At 40.0% G+C, this 15,839-nt stretch overlaps 1 protein-coding gene across 1 annotated transcript in view; it reads right to left on the bottom strand.

Annotated features, from left to right (window-relative positions):
- Window positions 1–15,839, bottom strand: part of thada (THADA armadillo repeat containing) — a 136,783-nt gene that overhangs the window by 38,622 nt on the left and 82,322 nt on the right. Inside the window, exon 31 of the mRNA XM_021316329.2 lies at window positions 12,068–12,150. Within this exon, the coding sequence (XP_021172004.2) occupies window positions 12,068–12,150 (83 nt within the window). The remainder of the gene's footprint in view (window positions 1–12,067; window positions 12,151–15,839) is intronic.

Raw genomic sequence — 15,839 nt, 5'->3', positions numbered from 1 at the left:
GTGCATGCTTTGTTGTGTTTCTAAGAAAGTACACCTGGTTCTGTGCTTCTTTTTTCCAGCTGCATCCATTTCATGGACATAGTCTTTGGCCGTTCTGACAAAGCTCATTCTCTGCTACTTTAGACGAGATTGTTTCTTTTCATTACCAAAAATGTCTTAGCCACTGTCGTGCCCAAATTTCCCCCACTGTGGGACAATAAAGGTATTTCTTCTTAGTCATTTATAGTGTCATTGTTGGTATCGTCTTGGTTACTATAACAATTGTTTTTGTTAGTTTTTTTTACCATAGAAAGTACTCCTGGCCCAATCCCTGTGTAGATGTGTGTCATTCCTAGACAGAGTCGCATACAAAGCTATTGCCCCCATTAATTTAGTTTATCCATCCTCAAAACTGAACTTAAAACCTTTGAGTCTAGAAAACTGATATTTTCGTCATTGGTTTCACACATAAATGGGATTTATTGTAAAGTGAGTCCAATATTTTTCACCGACGACAACTTTAAAATCACACAGTAACACAACTTTGTAAGGTAAGCAGAAGCAAACCAGAAAGGCAGCTGACAGGGGCCAGAGTCTACTACTCCTTTCTATCCGGACGTTAGTCGGAAAGGCTGTGTCAGCGTCATTCTGGAAACGCCCAGAGTCTTTTGAACACAGGCACCTGTGGTTACACACTCAAGATGTCCCCACAGTTGAGTGTGCACTTCCACTAAGTGTATTCGGAGGCAAGCCAGCTGAAGAGTAACTTAATGCCATGCAAAAGCTTTCGCCCCTCCCTGCAGAATGTCTTCAAGACTGCACAGAGACCTGGGTTTAACAGCCAACTCAATTAGTTTAAACACACACACACACACACACACACCCCTTATGAAATGCAACTCTATCTGGCTATGCAGCCCCACTCAAAACGTACCCTGACAAAAGAGCGGGAAATGCCGCATTCCTCCAGAGATGTTCTGCGTTACTGTGGAGACAGGCCGAGTTACTGCAGAACCTGATCCTTAAAGGGGGTTCTGGGGCCAAATAAGCATAGCCTAATGATTATAATAGAGGTTTAAGGGCAGAGTAATAGCAGCCGCGATGAAGGGAGGATGATGACCGTGGGATAAGCATGTCAAAGAGAAAACAGCCGTCTGTCCCCGCAAAGCACAGAAAAAAACGTTGAGGGGCTACAGTACCTGCTGCTGTTGGCTCATCACATGCTTATACTGTGAGGCCCACTTCCTGACATATATACATGACCATAGAAATAAAGGAAGATCAAACCAAGATGCAACCAAATTCTAGAAATGTATAGAACAAAGTTTGAAGTCTTGGCACGATGCATTTCATTAAGCTATGGCCAGAAAATCCAGTCTATCAGCCCTATTATTAATCAATAACTCAGCAGAAGATGAACAACACAACTGCTGCTGTGTACGCAACAATGATCCATTAAAGCTATAGTTGGTAATCCTGCAAAGTTACTTTATTCTGAAATCCACTGAAATTCACAAGCTGTATGGAAACGAAATTTCGTTCTGTACTCACTCTGTGCATACAAAATGACAATGAAGTTTGTCTAAATCTAAGTCTAAGATGGCTGAGAGTCACAAGAAGCAAACCGTGTATGTTTATGAGAAGAAGAGGAAGGCCTCAGTAGAAGACCAGAGTGAATTTGGGAGATTGTTTTCACGCGTTCCCCTTGAGGAGAGGAAGAGCAGGTAAGATGGTCTTGGACATGCACAGTTATAAAAAAGGGACTTGGGGAAACTTACAGGAAAAATCACAGACTCCACCTTTAAAAGGTTCTGTTTCTGTTAACACATGCAAATGACATTTTAATTGAAATCTCCGTGCAAATGACACCAGCAGAGACTTCAAAAAATGGTGTAATTTCCTTGCCAAGCGACAAAAACATGAAACTTTTGCAAAAACAGGATGGGTAATTTTTTTTTTTATGTATAGGATGTTTGTAATTGAGAAAATTTATTTTTAAAGCAACCTAATGACTAGAAAAATAGGTCTAAATAGTGTAATTGTGCTGTGGTCAATGCAATTATTTCATAAACTGCATTGGAGTGAAAGGTCCAAAGAGCCACTGGTGGCTCTGGAGCGCTGGTCGTAGGCCCCTGCACAAAACTTGGTGGCATCTCAAAATATCTGAAAAACTTAAAACTGTGACTGAGCAAAAAGTACATATAAATATCTTAAAACTGATGTGAAATGTGGAGTTAAAACTATCACTTTAAACTTTAAACAGTTTCAGTTGGTCAAAACCAAGAGTGTGACATCATCACCCTCCATGCCACGCCCAGGTCTAAAAATATTACAGTGCCTGTAGTGAGTTTTGTAAAAAATTTACAAGATTGTGACACGTTCAGTGTTGAACTGTGTTTCTGCTGAACAGCAACTCTGACCTATGAAGCTCCAAACTGGGCTGGGTTTCCTCACTTATTTTACCAGCATCCCATGACAGTTTATACCGAATGTTTTGTTGGCACACTGTATAATGTTTTTCTATTAAAGGTATTAGGAAATAATTACCGATTAACACAAACATTTGTTATTTATTTAAATTTTTTTTGCATTTAAAAGTTTTGGATCCAAGCAAAAACTGTGAAGATCTGGCATCCAAATTTTAAGTGACTATAAATGTTCGTCTTTAAGAAAGCAAAGCAGAGATAAAAGAGCTAAAAACAGACTGTAAAAATAATGTAAAATTCACAATATAAAACGGCAAAGTAGACTTTTTATGACGTCTTTATTAAAAAGGGCAATACAGGAGAGATGAATTACTTCCTGCACTAATGAAATGTGCTCCGGCGCAGGCGACTTTAACGCCATTTTTCATCCTGGTTCAAAAATAGCCATTGTTCTCCCACAGCTGTGTCTGTTTAAATCCATCTACAGGTGAAAAACCACAGCCGCTCCAAACCCCAACTCAAATAAACTGGGACCGGCATTTGATATTTTTGGATATTCTGTTGAAAACATGCGAGCAAAGCTTTGGAATGCAACGCCATTAAACGTGATGAAGGCTCAGGTCTCTGCGGACAGCTGAGGGAACTGTAATAGTTTAGTATTAGACTTTAATGGACTGTTAAAAAGAGACACATGTACACCTGCTAGGGCTCTGATCACAGTAGAGTTTGTTGGCCACTCGCTTCTATTCAGACTGCAGTAACTCAACAGGTTTTGGATGGATTTGCACATTTTCTCCAGATTTGCCATTATGAAGCAATCGGAGTGGCCGTCTGGGTCGATAGAAATGTTTTTGCTGGCAGTCATTTACAAACAGACGCCCCATTTTAGCGTTACGATTGCAGGATGAATAACTAAAAAAAATAAAAATTTATTTTTGGCCATTTTGAGGTATAACTCTCTTCCTCCTTTTGGATGTGCTAACCGTCTCTGGATAAAATTGCAAACTATATCGTTGGCCCTTTTCATTTTACACAAAAGGTAGCAACTTGCAAGTGATAATTAAAAAAAAAAAAAAACAGAATAAAGTGTTAATTTCAAGGCTGAAGCACACAGGTTTAATAAATCTCATCTGGTGAACACCTTCCAGCCTGAGTAGTCGGCTACTTTACTGTGAAACTAAATATGCATATTTGCACTATTATAACCTGCCTTTAAATAATGTTAAAAATAAATATTGGGTCCAGATACACAAATATTTGTATATATCTTTTTAGGGAGATGTAAGCGTGTGAAACCAAAGTCACATCTTAGTTTTTTGGTTTTTTTTTTAGCACATAAATATGGCCTAATAAAGCTGATTCCGATAAAATCATAATTTGAAAGCTGCATCTTGTATTTAAGCAGCTGACCTCGGTCTGATATTAAAGTTTTCTTGATGATCTCCTACATTTCTGTGTCAGGAAAGGATAAACACAATAAAAACGGGGGATCCTGAACAATGAGCTAAAAAGTGCCGCTGTGGGCTGAAGGACGTCTGGGTTACCGCCACAATCCGATCTCGAATAAACGAGTCGCAGAGGATGGATGGATGGCATGGTGGGGTTTTACGGCAGGTTTAAAGTGGGTCTCAACAGATAATTGCTACATCTTCAGAGAAATAGAGAAGCTTCTTTTTTTTTTTTTTAGCTCTTCAAAAATCAAGAGAAAGTTTACAGAGAAACTACAATTCAACACTTTTCCCTTGAGGAGGAACACCCAAACACTCTCCCTCCTTCTTGTTGAACCTAATCACGAAAAGACCAAGGAAACACAGAGAACACAGTCAAGCCAGCCGTTAATAACAGGCTGTGGTTATGTTGATTTCCCCTGTGCATCTGCTTCACAGCGTGAAACTCGAACCCTTAAAGAGACCGAACCGCTTGGTGTTGGTAATGCTCTGCGAGTGAAAACAGAACTTCGGCTCGCCGTTCTGACTTTGCCAGCCCAGAACAACAACAAACACACAAATCAGACATTAGGAAAATGAAGCCATTTCCCATGAAGAACAAATTTAGGGAAGTAGATTTATATCACGCAGAGCGCACTGTGGGTCATCTTTGATGGTCTGCTCAGGCAGAGGTCAAATATCTAGACTAAATGTAACCGCAACATCTGGTTTAGATAAACTTGAGCCAAGCTTTTTGTGGCTTTAGGCGAGGATGGCAGTCGTCGTCAGCTGTGTTTGGATGGAGGTAGGAGGGTGGATGTGCTGTGAAACCAGTTTCACCAGTAAACTGTTTAAAAAAAAAGAAGTAATTTTTAGAAGTGTCACTCTGAAACAGCTTGTAATGCAACTTCGACTGAATATGATGAAGGTTTGAGTGAGCAAAGGGAAGGGGGGGCGGGGGGGATGCAGCACCACAAACCCTAATAAGTGTGCTGCGTCTTTATTAGCGCGGTCGACTAGCAACAAAAAGCTGAGACACTTTGCTGTCGTGAGGTTGAACTTCTCACACGCAACCAAGCAGCTGGATTTCCCATCAGCTTCCACCGTCATAACCCAAACTGTGAAAAACAAATCCCAGACCCGGTGCACTTGCGTGTGCATTTCAGTGTGTGTGTTTATATGAACCTTACAAATGGGAAAGTGCTAAATCTGTTATAGAAACAGAGCTTCAGAGTTTACTGGTGAGAAGCTTTATTTGGAAACCTTTTCTCACCGTCTTACCTCCTAATCTCCAGTGATGCATTATTTGCAGTTATTGCAACCATTAACTTTGTGTATGTTGCTGTTTTTTTTCCTCCCACCAAAGAAAGTACTCCTGGTCCTAGACAACTCTTCTTACTAGACATGGTCACTGATTAAGCAATGACTGCAATTTATCTTATGTAGTCTTCATGTCCCCCCCATCATACAAAGTACTATTCGCTGAGTGCCACTCTGTTTAGCTGTCACTATTTCCTGGACGCAGCCATTGACAGCGCTACATCTGCCATTATCTGTGTCTACTCTACCTTTGTTTCCCTATTTTTCCACAGAAAGTACTCCTACACTGCAAAAAGGGAACTAAAATTAAGTACGATTTTCTTGAAATTAGTGTATTTGTCCTTGATTTGAGCAGGTAAATAAGATACTCTGCCAACGGAATAAGATTTTCGCACTTAAAATAGAAACACCTCATCTCCATCATGTTATTTCAAGTGCAGTATATCCAATTATCTTATTTTAGGGGTAAAAATACTCATTCCATTGGCAGATCATCTTATTTACCTGCACAAATCAGGGAAAAATACACTAATTTCAAGAAAATTTTGCATACTTTTAGTACCCCTTTGGCAGTGTATTGACTTCCAGGAGGGACGGAGACACTGATAGTACTACTGCTGCCATTAACACTTCATCTTTCTTTCCAATAGAAGGTACTACTGGGTCGGTGCTTCTGTGTTTAGCCGCTCTTTTCTATTGGACAAACTGATGGAACTATTCAAGACATTGACTTTTAATGCTCTCTGTTTTTCTATCCAACTAAAAGTACCCCTGGCCTAGTTTGCCAGTCTATAGCTGTGCCTCTTTTCTGAATGTAGCTATAGATGCTGTTATAGCAGTTATTAGTAGGACATCATTTGTTGTTTTTTTCCTTTAGAATGAACTCCTGGTCCAGGGCTTTGGTGTTTAGCTGTCTCTTGCCAAGAAAGAGTCATTGACAAAGCTATTACTGTAATTAATTTTGTTTACTCTTTGTTTGTGTTCCCATAGAAAGTAATCTTGGCTCATTGAAAAAGTGCTTAACTGTGTCTTCTTCTTGCAGAAACTTATGAAGCGACTGGTCCCTTTAACTGTGTGTATTTTTTTCTTCTTGTCATAGAAAGTATTCCTGACTCACTGTGTCTGTGTTTAGCTGTATGTTGTTCCTGGACAAGGCTGGTTGATGGGGCTTTAGCTTTCATTTAACTTCATTAACACAGTGTGAGTTTTTTCTGTTTTAGCATAGAAAAGACTCCTGGCGTGGGCCAGGTTTCTCATTCTGAGTCCGGTTCTGCTGGAGGTTTTTGTTGAAAGGAAGTGGTTCCTTTCCGGCCTGGGCTCAGGCTTACGTAAGATTAGGGGTTGCTGTGAAGTGACTTATATGATGTAGTTGGCTAGCTTTCTTTAGTTACTTTTTTGCCAACTGCCATTTAATGAGCAACTGAATTTGACAGTTTTAACAGTGGAAAGAACTACATGTGATTGGATCTGCATCTGACTACATGATTGTCTTTTTTCTGGGATGCATTGAGTGATTAAAATTGGAATCGGACCAAACTGGATTCTAGTTAGACATGAGCCAGACTCGTTTGTCCATTGAATTGTCTTGAGAACACATTTGTTGTGAATTACATCTATAGACGAAAAGCTGAATCACAATTGGCAAACACTGCTTCCAAAAGGGTGAAATCTGCAGACTGGAGAACCATCTAGCATCTCCAGCGGAGAGGCGAGGAGTACGTTTATTTATCTTGACACTGGATTCCAGCGGTTTGAGCTTAATCCCTTATGAAAGAAGAAGTACATCTTAATTTGAAATGGGTGCAACTCTCCACATTTGGATCTAGATGGCTTACCAAGCTGTCAGAGAGGAACATCAATCGTACGCTCATGTTACTGGAAGACTAATTATGGAAAAGCAAAGTTGAAAGATGTCTTTGGATTTTTTTCTTTTCCATCTCAGAGTCTATTTGGATAGAACTTACATGTTGCACAGTAGTGACGGGAAATGGTCTAATGATGACTTTATTCAAAGTTTCATAAGCTGATGCAACTGGGGTAAATGATTTTGCATATCTATTCTATATTAGATCTGGAACCCAACGGCACTTTTAAACCAAGATGTGTGAGAATAAATGTTATACCACCAAGTCTACCAGGTTTATGGAACAACAGCTCCTGAGCGATTAAAAAGGATAATTTGCACTTTTCAAAGTCTGGCTAGTCCCTTAATAAAATAAATGGTAAAAGTCTTGTACTTTTATGGCGCTTTATAAAGTCAGACTACCCCAAAGCGCTTCACACTATACCCATTCACCCGTTCACACCCTGATGGTGGTGAGCTATGTTAGTAGCCACAGCTGCCCTGGGGCAGGCGGACAGCAGGCAATTCGGGTGAAGTGTCTTGCCCAAGGACACAACAACAGTCAAACAGGCAACCCGCCAATTTCAGGAGAGAGGTGACAGTGTGAGTTCTTAATATACCTTTAAGAACTGCTTTAACATCTCTGAAGATAATATTCAGGTTTAAATAGGTCAGTTTTAGGATAATTGTGAAAGTTTAGCACAAACAGAAGAGAGCACGATGAAGCCGTCTTCACTGTTTATTGACAGTATCGGAAAGATACATTTCAGCCAAGTTGCTTTCACTTTTATATATACACTTTTTTGCCCCAATTTCATTCCTACGTCTCTTTTTCCCCTCAAAGCAAACCTTTCAGCTTATTTTACTGGTGTGGCTGGAAAGCAAAGAAAGGGTAGATTGGCAGAGGTAGAGATGAAGCAATAGACGGCAGGGGATTTTATTTTTTTTAATGAGTCTGCATAGATCAAAGGGTAGTGCACAGAGACCTGTGTTCAGACTCCAGAAGAACTGGCTGTTAAATGCAAAGTTCCTACTTCAACACAAGGAGCCAGTTAGAGGGGAATAAAAAGAAGTCATAATGAAAAAGAGGATTGTTCACCTCTCCGACCCCGGTGCCAGGCACTCCTAAGATCCTGCTGCTTTTAAATGAACTTTACCAGCTGCTCCAAGACTCAGAAACAATCCTTCTTTACATGTTTAATCCCACTCCACTGCTGGTAATTTAGATTTAAGGACTCGTTTTTGTCAAGTTTACCTTTAACTCTTTGAACCGGCTGTTGGAATGTGTGTCCATTTATATCATTTTATAATTACATCCAGCTGCTTTCTAAGCTCAAATACAGAGCTCCTACAATATCTGTTTTAGAATTGCATACATTACACATTTATAATGCAAGCATTTACTGTGGTACTTTGATTATCATTAATATGCTGAAACAAAAACCACAACATTTTTTTTTCAAAATAAGAAAAAACTGCTGATATCTGTTTTATGAAACATTTTCTGTCTAAATAAAAAAACTACGGTCATTTTGAGTTCAACTAAATCTTCATTTTTTTGAATAAATGAGGGAATGTAGCAGTCCGGCGCAGGGTTAAAGGTCATTTCCAAACAATCTGAACCCCATTACTCTACAAGGAAAGCTTATTCACAAGTCCAAAATTTTAAACACAGCTGCCAATCTTTCCAGGAGTTTGTTCAAGTGAACTCCCCCCCAACATCAGATGTGAAAAGCTCACTTATTTGGACATCACTAGTGTTAAACAGCTCAGCTTTACAACTTTAGAGCTGAGGTCAGAGTGAGAGAGACTGATTACTTAATAACTTAGTTCAGGTGCGGGAGGATATTCTGCTTTCAGAGGAAACAAGGAATGCTGATGTATTTAAACAGTCAATGATAATAACTGGTGCCGATATGACATCAGATAGCAGGAAGTTTGTTGGATGTTATTTCCCGTCTTTTATTTCACTGTACCGTCTTTTCCACATATTTCATTAAATAAACACACAGCTAAAAAAAATGTGAGAAACACGTTAAAAACATGTTAGGGCTTAGGAACAAAGAGGAATAGGTTCAAATAGTAACGCAGATTTTGAATCTGTCAATCGTTTTGAAGCAACTTAATGTTTAGGGCATAAGTTGGAGAAGTACAGAGAGGGTTGTGTTTTTGTAGATACAGGGAAAGCATTTGTGCCGATAGAGGAGCTGGGGTTTTGTATGAGGAAGTCTGGAGTAGCTGAGACGTATATTAGAGGGGTGCAGGACTGTATGAAAGCTGTGAGACGGTGGTGAGGTGTGCTGTAGGTGTGACAGGAGTATAAGGTGGACAGGGGAGTGCATCAAGGACTGGCACTGAGCCCCTTCTTGTTTGCTGTGGTGATGAACAGGTTAACAGGTGAAGTTAGACAGGAATCTCCATGGATTATGATGTTTGCAGATGACATTGTGATTTGCGATGAGAGCAGGGAACAGGTGGAGGAAAATGTAAGGATGGAGGTTTGCCCTGGAAAGTAGAGGAATGAAGGTTAGCCGTAGCAAGACAGAATCTATATATGTGAATGAGAGGGACCCAAGTAGAGGCATGAGGTTGCTTCAGAGTTTTCCCCAGCGTTTTATACGCCTGGTGGGCCGCCAGGCTTTACATTGATGTTTGAGCGCGACATAAAACGGTGAGTAAGGTTTCCAGTCTAAATAGCGCCCCCTAAGTTAGCGAGAACACCACCCAGCGCCAACACTGACACCTACCGCCAGGATTAGCCCATTTTCTGAGGGAAACCCTGTACCAGAGATGAAGAATGTTAAGGATATTTGGCACTTAGGGTCAACAGTCCAAAGCAACGGTGAGTGTGGAAAAGAGATGAAGGAACGTGTCCAAGCAGGTTGAAAGAGGTAGAGAAAAGTGTCAGGTGTGTTGTTTGAAAAAGGAGTTTCAGCGAGAATGAAAGGAAAGGTGATAAAGACGGTGGTAAGACCAGCAAGGTTGTCCGGTTTAGAGACAGAGGCACCGAGGAAGAGACGTGAGGCAGATCTGGAGGCAGCAGAGATGAAGATGTTGAGGTTCTCTTTGAGAGTGACGAGGATGGATAAAATCAGGAATGAGCGCATCAGCGGGACATCTCATGTTAGTCTGGCCTCCCTGGCTTTATCTCCAGAACATCTGAGATGGTTTTGACAAGTACAGAGGAGGTATGGTGAGAACATTGGTAAAAAAAAAAAAAAAAAAAGATGCTGAGCTCTAGAGGAAAACCAAAAAGGACATTTATGGATGTAGTGAAAGAAAACATGATGGCTGGTGTAACAGAAGAAGACGCTGAAGATAGGGTTAGATGGAGACAGATGACTTGAAAGGGAAAAGAAGATCAAGTGGAAAACTGCTAAATAGGTTTCTAGGGCAACTTCTTCAATTACAAAATGTACTTTAGTCATAGTTTAAGTGGACTGGTTGTTTTTTTTCCCTAAACTATAAAAGGAACGCATCTCAAATCACTTATGATCACATGATGATTCAACAGAGGCAACGCAGTAGATAGTTAAGCATGACTGAGATATTGGGCTGTGGAGGGCAAGGACTTACTCTGCTATCTGCATGTCGGGATGACTATTCAGAGACGGGCTTCAGGTTTTTGAGGTTGAAAAGCCTCCTCGTAGAGCTGGGCGATAAATCGATTTAATTGATTAATTCGAATTTACAATTCTTTAAGATTTCATTTTTGGAAAATCTGGATTTTATTTTGCCAATACACTCATTGGGTTTCCATGAAGAGAACAGCAGGTGATGCTGAATATATGTTTAGGCAAATGTATTGTCAAAATATTGTTAAGTAGAAACTTTTTTTTACCATAATACGAGGTACTTCATTTACTTATTTACTTTTTTTTAACTTAGTTTGAAGTTCACAAGTGCAGTGAAGCCTGTTCTTAGCTCAATGTGTAATACCACTAGCAGCAAATGTTTTGTTATATTTTCATTGTTTATAATGGCACGGCTGCCATCTTGTTTTACAAGCATGTTTCACAGATTGTTTTTAGTTGCACTTTGAATTCAGGTCAACTCCCTGACGAAATGCTTGACATAAAAGCAAGGTTTTAAAATAATTTCTTTAATTTCTTTTTATGAAACAAAAAGGAAGAAAAAAAATCAATTAATCGGATTTGGTATGATAAAATCTGAGATTTATTTTTTAATCCATATCGCCCAGCCCTACCTCCTCGCCATCATCCCTATGTTTAGCTACCTCCATGAAGTTCCTATTAGATTAAAGGGCGGGATTCTGGATGGGCCACTCCAAAGCAGCCGTCTATCCATCTATTGGTTGGTACTTATCTCCAGCAATCGTCGGGTATCACCCTGGACAGTTTGCCGGTCCGTCACGCAGCAGCACAGAGACACATGGTACAAACAAGCATGTAGGCCCTCACTCATAGCAAAAGGGGACTGTAGCAGGCCCAGTTCACCAGTCATGTTTTTGGACTGTGGGAGGAAGTACCCAGAGAGAACATTCATACTCCACGCTGAAAGAGTGCAGGGAAAAAAAAATGTCTTCTTGCTGCGAGACAACAGTGCTAACCGCTACTTGGTGCCAAAAGAAACATGTTGATAGAAATAAAATGATGACTATCTCCAAATCTACCAGTGCTAAACTGTTCCATGTCCTACTTTGATGAAAAATCTGAAGAAATGACGACAAGGAAGGGGAAGCGGAGTTCCTCATACCTGGGCTTTCCCCTGAGCCCCGATATTTACCAAAAACCAGGCCTGTGCTGATAAGCTAATACAAAGAGCTAATCCAGTGTTGAAGATGCTGCTCACAAAACATCTCTGCAGCTTTTCACAGCAAATTGAAAAAGAAGATTTAATTCTGGCTTCGCTATGTGACATGAAATAAAAAGTTTCCAAATGAGAGGTAACGATGTAGCAGCTACCGTTTATCTTGAATATGGTAGTTAACAAATAGCTCAATATGAAAATATTTTGAACTGGTTACAAAAAGAAACAGAAAGAAAAAGGAAAAAAGTATTTTGTGTTGATTTTGGGAGTTTGGAAGCCAAGTAGTTAAAACCTCAACTTACCTTCCAGAAGGCTGGTGTTCGACCCACAAAGACACATCAGCACATCTAAAAAGGCTCCTCTGGTCACCAAACAGGAATTCTGCCTGAAAAACGAGACAAACACACAGCCCCTGTATTTGATCTGCCAATAAAAGGTTGATGAAAATCAGCTTTCAGAGAGACTGAATGCGCTTTGTGTCAGGAGGGGACACACACACAAACTGTTGAGGATGAAGGATCTCTTTTATTAGGGAGAAGACTGCCTAAGTGTTCCAAACCCGCTTATTGATTCAGACAGATAATAATGCAGCCTCCAGCCACGATCATCTGGTTTCCATTAAGATCACAGATGAAGATTTTCCTCAGAAACAGGCTCATGTCTCATGGCCAACTACTGAACCGGGTCACTGTATGTTTGCAACTCTATAAATCTTTTAAACGTTGACACTCTTGGTGATCTTCTGGTGCCACTCGGTTTGTTGTCTGTGCCGGATGACATCATTAATAAATTATGTTTTTATGAACAATTTTTTTTCAATGGGTATTGGCTCTGCATTCGCTGGTATGTGGGGGGGAAACAGTCACTACTGCATCAAAACCACCAAGACCTGTTTACATCTAAGTGCCACTAAGTATTCATTGTGTTGGTACCTGATGGTCTGCTGTCAGTGATTTTTTTCAGCTGCAACCCCAGAGAAAGACACTTTTTTTAACATTCATGGCCTATTTGTTTGTGCACGTCTTGCAAAACTGTATTTTAGGCCGTGCACATAGTTTCGGTGACCTAATGTAACAAGGGTTTTCTCTGAGAATCAAAGTAGACTATTCGTCATCCTTTAGACTGACGTTTGCAGTGAAACCGAGACTGTACTGTCTATGTCAGCTTTCTGACAGTGTGTGTCCTTTAAACCGCTCTCTGCTGCGCTCAGACAGCTCTGGGTGAAGGTTAGAGAGCTCAGAGGGAGCAGCTGAAATATATTTAACCTTATGTGGCAGGAGAACAACCTTTTTCTGTAGTTTTTGCACTCATGATTGCATCACATATGTTAGGAGCCAAATTATCAAGAGGTTATATTAACAAAAGAGAGAAGACATGCTAGCATTAACATTTCAGCTAACCACTAATGAAGCATTGCATGCAGAGGCTAAAGGCTAAAGGCTAAAGGCTGTAGCTATATGTGCCGGGATATACGTTTAGAAGTAATTGGTAAGGCTAATCGTGTTTCAGGTGACAACGCAAGAACATTGTGGTATTTCTTTCCAACAGAACACTGAGGATATTGTGGGAAAACCTCTGGTTGGGACAAAACATATGTAGAAATTAGGAAAAACAGACGCTGCAGCATCCAGATCATTGGGTGGCGTACCTTTTTGGTCAGATTTAAGCATTTCAGCTCATCAAATACATTTTATTATCCTCACCTTCCTAAAATAATGTAAATTTTTGACAAACAAAAACTTTTTGCATAAATAACTAAATAAGTTATAGCTGTATTATTTTGTGTGTTTTTCTAAAAAACCTGGAAAAAGGACTTAGAGTATAATTTTAGGAAAGTGACGACATCATACTAAGATACAAGCCAACATGGCGATCGCGTCTTTCACTGGAAAACATTTTCAGAGACTCTTCTTTGCTGAATTGTTTTAATTCAGACACAATTAAAGATTTTCCAGCATTGAATGGCTTGGTTATGGTCACATCAATGCATCCCAATCAGATTTAATTTCGGACTTTAGCTAAGCGACTTGAAAGCCTTAATTTTTTCCTAACAGAGCTTTATTTGTGTGTTTATGATGATTTACCTGCTGCATAACTTAAGACTTCCTTCTACACGTTTATTCAGCAGAAAGCAGAAATGTAAGCTTCTATCCAATATGGCAGGTGGTTCTCGGTTTTAGCTCTGAAACTCTCCAAAAGATGCATTTTCCCCCCCAGTCTCTTGTTCTTATCGTTGATGTATAAACAATGACCCTATGTGAAGGAAGTGAGGCCTGCGACATGTCAGATGTTGTCTCAGGTTCTGTTGTGACCTCCTGGATGAGCCACTGATGCCCTCATGGAGTAATTTTGGTAGGTCGGTCACTCTTTAAAAAGTGTACATGGATAACGTCTTTCACTGTGGTTCACAGGAGTCTAAAAACCCCAAAAAAATAGGTTTGTCTCTCTCTCTCCACACAGATAGATGTCAGTTTCTTTTGCCTTGCATCTGTAGCTTTTCTCTTTCAGCCTACTTTATGTTGATGGACAGGTTCTTGTGAAGTATTTTTCTGCATTCAACAGGTCTGGCAGTCATCTGGCTGCTGAAACTGAACCTACATTTTCAGGAAATGTGATTATTTACCGTTCAGTCAAGATTAAAAGGGGCTGATTGGTTTGTTTTATAGAGCAATTTGTAAACAATAAACATACATTTACTGTCTTTTTCACTGCTAAAAAGGACAAACACAAGAATTTAAACACTATTAATAAAAACATTGCTAAAACTTTTCACACACAAAAAAGGAACATCTGCATTAGTACCTCAACCAGAAAGAGGCTGATCAAGTTCGACTGAGAACAGCATTAATTAGAACGTCGTGTTCCACAACACTGAGCCTCCTTTTCACTAATGCTGACCATTTTGGTTCTGGGACAACCGCCACACTGTCTCACTTGGACATCAGCTCTAATCCCACTGACATCTCTTATTAGCTAAACATACTAAAGCAACACGACTGAAATGACTAAGAGCGACAACACTAGGAAGAAAACTCTGATGAGCTCAACGGTGGCCCCGACTTGGTGCACACGGTCATAATCGGGTTATTTAAGTGTGATGAACCAGACAAAAAAATGACTGTAGTCAGTGGGTCAAACGATTGAAGGATAAGAGACTGAAAGGGACCAAGATGTGGACTTTTATTTTTGTTTAACCCTCGAGGGCAACAGTGTACGAGTGTCTCATGAGATGCCCCCAAGCTGATTCAAGGAATAATATCCATCTTTCTTCATTAAATCACCAAGTAACCAGGTCGCTGCAGAGCTTGTCGATTTCCAATCAAAACAAATTTAAAATCATAAAGTTCATTTTACTTGCAAAAGTGATGCAGTTGCATGTGTGCGTCATCAGGAACAGGACCGTACGGCCTCTGCTACAAAGCACACACTGTGTAAGCTCGACACCGTGCTGTCATCACATGGACATTAATAACACAACATCAGCCGCCATCGCACACCCAACATGTGACAAAACGGAGACGACGTAGAGGGAAAAGAGCAGCAGGGATGAATCCCGTGGGGAAGTTAACGCTAAAGCTCGGCCCGATTTTTTGGAGTATTTAAAAGTATCAGCAGTCAGCGTGTTATATATTTCGTCAGTGTCACTGGAAGAGACAAGCTCGCCATGGAAAGCAGTTCAAATATGCTCAAAAACCGGATTTTTCACATTAAATAAACCACGATAAACAACTAAATCATGAATAAAATGAATTCTGATTAAGCGCCGTTTATAAACGATAATATATATTCATTTTAGTACTAATATTGGTAACTTGGTGTCGATGTAATAAGCTTAGTCTTCTGCCCGTTGGCGCCAGAACAACAGGGCAAGTGGATGAAATTGTACTTTTACTCAACCATTTTTGCCTAAAAAGAATGAACAAATAAATAAAAATGATCACCCCTTGCAGTCTGACAAATTGATAAAGTCTGCGTTCGTTCTTATTAAACTTTTTCTAAACTTGCAACCTAGAAGTAGATATTACAACTAACTCCTAGTAGTTGAGCTGCCCCGCGTTGCTCCCCCGTTTCACG

Source organism: Fundulus heteroclitus, chromosome 22 (assembly GCF_011125445.2).
Source record: "Fundulus heteroclitus isolate FHET01 chromosome 22, MU-UCD_Fhet_4.1, whole genome shotgun sequence".
Taxonomy (NCBI): domain Eukaryota; kingdom Metazoa; phylum Chordata; class Actinopteri; order Cyprinodontiformes; family Fundulidae; genus Fundulus; species Fundulus heteroclitus.
This window is presented reverse-complemented; position numbering and strand designations above follow the sequence as displayed.